The 8192-nt window shown below is 36.9% G+C and overlaps 1 protein-coding gene across 1 annotated transcript; it reads left to right on the top strand.

The window, feature by feature from the left end:
• Nucleotides 1-6890: 6890 nt before the first annotated feature.
• Nucleotides 6891-7850, top strand: LOC133075624 (peptidyl-prolyl cis-trans isomerase FKBP3). The gene has a single exon (XM_061169952.1). The coding sequence runs from the start codon at nt 6900-6902 to the stop codon at nt 7572-7574; it is 675 nt and encodes a 224-aa protein (XP_061025935.1). The 5' UTR covers nt 6891-6899; the 3' UTR covers nt 7575-7850.
• Nucleotides 7851-8192: the final 342 nt, after the last annotated feature.

Genomic DNA, 8192 nt, shown 5'->3' with positions numbered 1-8192 from the left:
GCTTCCCAACCTGGGGGTCCGGCAACGGGAGGAGGAATTCCGAGAATCAGACTTTGGAGGCTAGTGGGATTTGATTGCAGGACTTCGACAGGACTGGGGGAAACAGAGACTCCACTCTTGGAGGGCACACACAAAGTAGTGTGCGCATCGGGACCCAGGGGAAGGAGCAGTGACCCCAGGGGAGACTGAACCAGACCTACCTGCTAGTGTTGGAGGGTCTCCTGCAGAGGCACAGGGTGGCTGTGGCTCAACAAGAGGACAAGGACACTGGCAGCAGAAGTTCTGTGAAGTACTCATTGGCTTGAGCCCTCCCAAAGTCCACCATTAGCCCCACCAAAGAGCCTGGATAGGCTCCAGTGTTGGGTTGCCTCAGGCCAAACAACCAACAGGGAGGGAACCCAGCCCCACGCATCAGCAGACAAGCAGATTAAAGTTTTACTGAGCTCTGCCAACCAGAGCAACAGCCAGCTCTACCCACCACCAGTCCCTCCCATCAGGAAACTTGCTCAAGCCTCTTAGATAGCCTCATCCACCAGAGGGCAGAGAGCAGAAGCAAGAAGAACTACAATCCTGCAGCCTGTGGAACAAAAAACACATTCACAGAACGATAGACAAGATGAAAAGGCAGAGGGCTGTGTATCAGATGAAGGAACAAGATAAAACACCAGAAAAACAACCAAATGAAGTGGAGATAGGGAACCTTCCAGAAAAAGAATTCAGAATAATGATAGTGAAGATGATCCAGGATCTCGGAAAAAGAATGGAGGCAAAGATCGAGAAGAGGCAAGAAATGTTTAACAAAGACCTAGAAGAATTAAAGAACAAACAAACAGGGATGAATAATACAATAACTGAAATGAAGAATACACTAGAAGGAATCAGTAGCAGAATAACTGAGGCAGAAGAATGGATAAGTGACCTGGAAGACAAAATGGTGGAATTCACAGCTGTGGAACAGAATAAAGAAAAAAGAAAGAAAAGAAATGCAGACAGCCTAAGAGACCTCTGGGACAACACTAAACATAAGAACATTCGCATTATAGGGGTCCCAGAAGAAGAGAGAGAGAAAGGACCCAAGGAAATATTTGAGAGATTATAGTCCAAAACTTACCTAACATGGGAAAGGAAACACTCAAGCAAGCCCAAGAAGCGCAGAGAGTTCCATACAGGATAAACCCAAGGAGAAACACACTGAGACACATAGTAATCAAATTGGCAAAAATTAAAGACAAAGAAAAATTATTGAAAGCAGCAAGGGAAAAACGACAAACAACATACAACATAACTCCCATAAGCTTAACAGCTGATTTCTCAGCAGAAGCTCTACAAGCCAGAAGGGAGTGCCATGACATATTTAAAGTGATGAAAGGGAAGAAACTACAACCAAGATTACTCTACCCAGCAAGGATCTCAATCAGATTTGATGGAGAAATCAAAAGCTTTACAGACAAGCAAAAGCTAAGAGAATTTAGCACCACCAAACCATCTCTACAACAAATTCTAAAGGAACTTCTCTAAGTGGGAAACACAAGAGAAGAAAAGGACCTACAAAAACAAACCCAAAACAATTAAGAAAATGCTAACAGGAACATACATATTGATAATTACCTTAAATGTGAATGGATTAAATGCTCCAACCAAAAGACACAAGCTCACTGAATGGATACAAAAGCAAGACCCATATATATGCTGTCTACAAGAGACCCACTTCAGACCTAGGGACACATACAGACTGAAAGTGAGGGGATGGAAAAAGATATTCCATGCAAAAGGAAATCAAAAGAAAGCTGGAGTAGCAATATTCATATCAGATAAAATAGACTTTAAAATAAAGAATGTTACAGGAGACAAGGAAGGACACTACATAATGATCAAGGGATCAATCCAAGAAGAAGATATAACAATTATAAATATATATGCACCCAACATAGGAGCACCTCAATACATAAGGCAACTGCTAAAAGCTCTAAAAGAGGAAATTGACAGTAACACAATAATAGTGGGAGAAATTTAACACCTCACTTACACCAATGGACAGATCATCCAAACAGAAAATTAATAAGGAAACAGAAGCTTTAAATGACACAATAGACCAGACAGATTTAATTGATATTTATAGGGCATTCCATCCAAAAACAGCAGATTACACTTTCTTCTCAAGTGCTTGCGGAACATTCTCCAGGATAGATCACATCTTGGCTCATAAATCAAGCCTCAGTAAATTTAAGAAAACTGAAATCATATCAAGCATCTTTTCTGACCACAATGCTATGAGATTAGAAATCAATTACAGGGAAAAAATATAAAAAACACAAACACATGGAGGCTAAGCAATACGTTACTAAATAACCAAGAGATCATTGAAGAAATCAAAGAGGAAATCATAAAATACCAGAGACAAATGACAATGAAAACACGATGATCCAAAACCTATGGGATGCAGCAAAACCAGTTCTAAGAGGGACGTTTATAGCAATACAAACCTACCTCAAGAAACAAGAAATGTCTCAAATAAACAATCTAACTTTACATCTAAAGGAACTAGAGAAAGAAGAACAAACAAAACCCAAAGTTAGAAGAAGGAAAGAAATCATAAAGATCAGAGCAGAAATAAATGAAATAGAAACAAAGAAAACAATAGCAAAGATCACTAAAACGAAAAGCTGGTTCTTTGGGAAGATAAACAAAATTGATAAACCATTAGCCAGACTCATCAAGAGAAACAGGGAGAGGACTAAATCAATAAAATTAGAAATGAAAAAGAAGTTACCACAGACACCGCGGAAATACAAAACATCCTAAGAGACTACTACAAGCAACTCTATGTGAATAAAATGGACAACCTGGAAGAAATGGACAAACTCTTAGAAAGGTATAACCTTCCAAGACTGAACCAGGAAGAAATAGAAAATATGAACAGACCAATCACAAGTAATGAAATTAAAACTGTGATTAAAAATCTTCCAACAAACAAAAGTCCAGGACCAGATGGCTTCACAGGTGAATTCTACCAAACATTTAGAGAAGAGCTAACACCCATCCTTCTTAAACTCTTCCAAATAATGGCAGAGGAAGGAACACTCCCTAACTCATTCTATGAGGCCACCATCACCCTGATACCAAAACCAGACAAAGATACTACAAAAAACGAAAATTACAGACCAATATCCCTGATGAATATAGATGCAAAAATCCTCAAGAAAATACTAGCAAACAGAATCCAACAACACATTAAAAGGATCATACACCATGATCGAGTGGGATTTATCCCAGGATGCAAGGATTCTTTAATATGTGCAAATCAATCAATGTGATACACCATACTAAAATTTTGAAGAAGAAAAACCATATGATCATCTCAACAGATGCAGAAAAAGCTTTTGACAAAATTCAACACCCATTTATGATAAAAACTCTCCAGAAAGTGGGCATAGAGGGAACCTACCTCAACATAATAAAGGCCATATACAACAAACCCACAGCAAACATCATTCTCAATGGTGAAAAATTGAAAGCATTTCCTCTAAGATCAGGAACAAGACAAGGATGTCCACTCTCACAACAATTATTCAACATAGTTTTCGAAGTCCTAGCCATGGCAATCAGAGAAGAAAAAGAAATAAAAGGAATACAAATTGGAAAAGAAGAAGGAAAACTGTCACTCTTTGCAGATGACATGATACTATACATAGAGAATCCTAAATATGTCACCAGAAAACTACTAGAGCTAATCAATGAATTTGGTAAAGTTGCAGGATACAAAATTAATGCACAGAAATCTCTTGCATTCCTATACACTAATGATGAAAAATCTGAAAGAGAAATTAAGGTAGCACTCCCATTTACCACTGCAACAAAAAGAATAAAATACCTAGGAATAAACCTACCTAGGGAGACAAAAGACCTGTATGCAGAAAACTGTAAGACACTGATGAAAGAAATTAAATATGATACAAACAGATAGAGAGATATACCATGTTCTTGGATTGGAAGAATCAACATTGTGAAAATGACTATACTACCCAAAGCAATCTACAGATTCAATGCAATCCTTGTCAAATCACCAATGACATTATTGACCGAACTAGAACAAATAATCTTAAAATGTGTATGGAGACACAAAAGACCCCGAATAGCCAAAGCAGTCTGAGGGAAAAAAACGGAGCTGGAGGAATCAGACTCCTTGACTTCAGATTATAGTACAAAGCTAAAGTAATCAAGACAATATGGTACTGGCACAAAAACAGAGATATAGATCAATGGAACAGGATAGAAAGCCCAGAGATATACCCACGCACCTATGGTCAACTAATCTATGACAAAGGAGGCAAGGATATACAATGGAGGAAAGACAGTCTCTTCAATAAGTGGTGCTGGGAAAACTGGACAGCTACATGTAAAAGAATGAAATTAGAACACTCCCTAACACCATACACAAAAATAAACTCAAAATGGATTAGAGACCTAAATGTAAGACTGGGCACTATAAAACTCTTAGAGGAAAACATAGGAAGAACAGTCTGACATAAATCACAGCAAGATCTTTTTTGATTCACCTCCTAGAGTAATGGAAATAAAAACAAAAATAAATGAATGGTACCTAATGAAACTTAAAAGCTTTTGCAAAGCAAAGGAAACTACAAACAAGATGAAAAGACAACCCTGAGAATGGGAGAAAATATTTGCAAATGAATCAATGGACAAAGGGTTAATCTCCAAAATATATAAACAGCTCATGCAGCTCAATATCAAAAAATCAAACAATCCAATACAAAAATGGGCAGAAGACCTATATAGACATTTCTCCAAAGAAGACATACAGATGGCCAAGAAGGACATGAAAAGCTGCTCAACATCACTAATATTAGAGAAATGCAAATCAAAACTACAATGAGGTATCACCTCACACTGGTTAGAATGGGCATCATCAGAAAATCTACAAACAACAAATACTGGAGAGGGTGTGGAGAAAAGGGAACCCTCTTGCACTGTTGGTGGGAATGTAAATTGATACAGCCACTATGGAGAAAACTATGGAGGTTCCTTAAAAAACTAAAAATGGAATTACCATATGACCCAGCAATCCCACTACTGGGCATATACCCAGAGAAAACCATAATTCAGAAAGACACATGCACCCCAATGTTCATTGCAGCGCTATTTACAATAGCCAGGTCATGGAAGCAACCTAAGTGCCCAACAACAGATGACTGGATAAAGAAGATGTGGTACATATATACAATGGAATATTACTCAGCCATAAAAAGAACGAAATTGGGTCATTTGTAGAGACGTGGATGCATCTAGAGACTGTCATACAGAGTGAAGTGAGTCCAAAAGATAAAAACAAATATCATATATTAACACATATATGTGGAACCTAGAAAAATGGTACAGATGAACCGGTTTACAGGGCAGAAATTGAGACACAGATGTAGAGAACAAATATATGGTCACCAAGGGGGGAAAGCGGCAGGGGGCAGTGGTGGTGCTGTGATGAATTGGGAGATTGGGATTGACATTTATACACTAATATGTATAAAATGGATAACTAATAAGAACCTGCTGTATAAAAAAATAAAATAAAATTCAAAAAATAAAAATAGAAAGTAACTTTGAATATATAATTTTGTAGCCAAACAATTTTTATTTAAATGAAAGGGTTAAATGAAGATATTTTTAATAATGAAACTCTCAAAAGTCTATAACAGAAAAACTTTCTTAGAAAGCTCTCCTGAAAGAATTAATTTGGCTAAGAGAGAAATAGATTCATAAGGTCCATATGAGCTAACTGTGAAATAGAGGTGATAATTTTGTAAATGATAATGTTGCCTTTAAAATCAGAGAAAAACACAGTGCATCCATGTAATTACCCAACAAAAACATCTCAGGTCGGTGCTACCCAATAAAAATATACTGTAAGGGACTTCCCTGGCAGTCCAGTGGTTAAGACTTCACCTTCCAATGCAGGTGGTGTGGGTTCGATCCCTGGTTGGGGAGCTAAGATCCCACATGCCTTGCAGCCAGAAAACCAAAACATAAAAAAAAAACAGAAGCAATATTGTAACAAATTCAATAAAGACTTTAAAAAATGGTCCACATCAAAAAAATAAAATAAAATAAAATTATGTAAGCCACAAATGTGAGCTAACATAGGAATTTCAAGTTTTCTAGTAGCCATATTTAAAATAGTAAAAAGAAACAGGTAAAACTAATTTTAATAATATATCCAAAATATTATACATATCCAATGCTATATATATTCAAAATGTTATCATTTTAAGATGTAATGAATATAAACAATTATTAATGAGATATTTTACATTTCTGTTTTTTACAAAGTCTTTGAAATCCAGAGTATATTTTACACTTAAATCTCAATTTGGACTAACCGCATTTCAAGTACTCAATACTTGTCGCGTGTATTTAGGGGCTACCCTATTGGTAGAGACCAGTTCTAGATGATACCAACATGGCAGATGGTCAGACTGATAGTGTCCGATATCCCACAGCAAATTACTGTGTGCTGAGTAGGGATGGGCTTTGATGAATGTCTAACAGGTCTGGTAAAGAAATGCCAACTATACAGAAAGTTGCTCAATTTATACAAGAATATATTTTGAGTGGTTATTTCTGGCTATGATCACAATGCATTGATGTTTACTTTTGAGCTGCAATTTTTCTGGGTAAAAACACATTTAATAAAAATGTTACATTAAAGTCAGCATAAAATTATGAAACAATTTAAGAAGATATTTTTATTATTTACAGCTGTGATTTTCTTGATCCATTAATCCTTATCCCTTAACTCATTTTGCACATGACGTGTTGAATGCATAATTAATAGACCAGATATGCATCTAGTAGAAAAATAATAAAAGCGGAGGCAGCGGGGGAAGATGGCGGCGGTCGTTCCGCAGCGGGCCTGGACCGTGGAGCAGCTGCGCAGCGAGCAGCTCCCTAAGAAGGACATTATCAAGTTTCTGCAGGATCACGGTTCAGATTCGTTTCTTGCAGAACATAAGTTATTAGGAAACATTAAAAATGTGGCCAAGACAGCTAACAAGGACCATTTGGTTACAGCCTATAACCATCTTTTTGAAAGTAAGCGTTTCAAGGGTACTGAAAGTATAAGCAAAGTGTCTGAGCAGGTGAAAAATGTGAAGCTTAATGAAGATAAACCCAAAGAAACCAAGTCTGAAGAGACTCTGGATGAGGGGCCACCAAAATATACAAAATCTGTTCTTAAAAAAGGAGATAAAACCAACTTTCCCAAAAAGGGAGATATTGTTCACTGCTGGTATACAGGAACACTACAGGATGGGACTGTTTTTGATACTAATATTCAAACGAGTTCGAAGAAGAAGAAAAATGCCAAGCCTTTAAGTTTTAAGGTTGGGATAGGCAAAGTTATCAGAGGATGGGATGAAGCACTCTTGACTATGAGTAAAGGAGAAAAGGCTCGACTGGAGATTGAACCAGAATGGGCTTATGGAAAGAAAGGACAGCCTGATGCCAAAATTCCACCAAATGCAAAACTAATTTTTGAAGTGGAATTAGTGGATATTGACTGAAATAGTAAAGACATCAGCAACAATAAAACACAGCCTTGAAGAAACTTGGGTGTCTAGAACTGGTTACTATTGTAAGGGAAGAGTCAACTGGAAAATTCAAGAAGTTAAGTTAGAACTTGTTTACTTGATCCCCAACAACTTCTAAGAAATGTAATCCATTATAAATCCTTGAAGTTTAAAATATTTTACTACAGCTGTGTAGAATATCACTTAAAGAGAACTGACTTGCCTTTTACCTCATGTTGTAAACTAAAAGGCTCAATAAAAATTTATCCTATGTCTTGAAAAAAAAAAAAAAAAAAAAAAGAAAAATAATAGCTTTAATTTTAAGCTGTCATCACCTTAAAAGAGAAACTGCCTTCATGTATCCTGATGAGTCATCATCCTCTGAAACTAAGCACCATATTTTTTTTTTTTCATAATGATTCTCATTCTCACCTAACACACTAAAATCCTCACACACATCTGCAAAAATTCAAAGAATAAACTGCTTTGGGACTCCAAACAGACACTTTACTCAGGCTACTAATGCTGTTTTTGCCTTTTTCGAGTCACTCATGCCTCACAGGCAGCTTTTAGCACTTGCCATTGAATGTCAGGAGTGAAAACCTAAGAAGA

This window comes from Eubalaena glacialis, chromosome 15 (genome assembly GCF_028564815.1).
Source record: "Eubalaena glacialis isolate mEubGla1 chromosome 15, mEubGla1.1.hap2.+ XY, whole genome shotgun sequence".
Classification (NCBI taxonomy): domain Eukaryota; kingdom Metazoa; phylum Chordata; class Mammalia; order Artiodactyla; family Balaenidae; genus Eubalaena; species Eubalaena glacialis.
The sequence above is the reverse complement of the archived record's forward strand: the minus strand, read 5'-3'. Positions and strand labels throughout refer to the sequence as shown.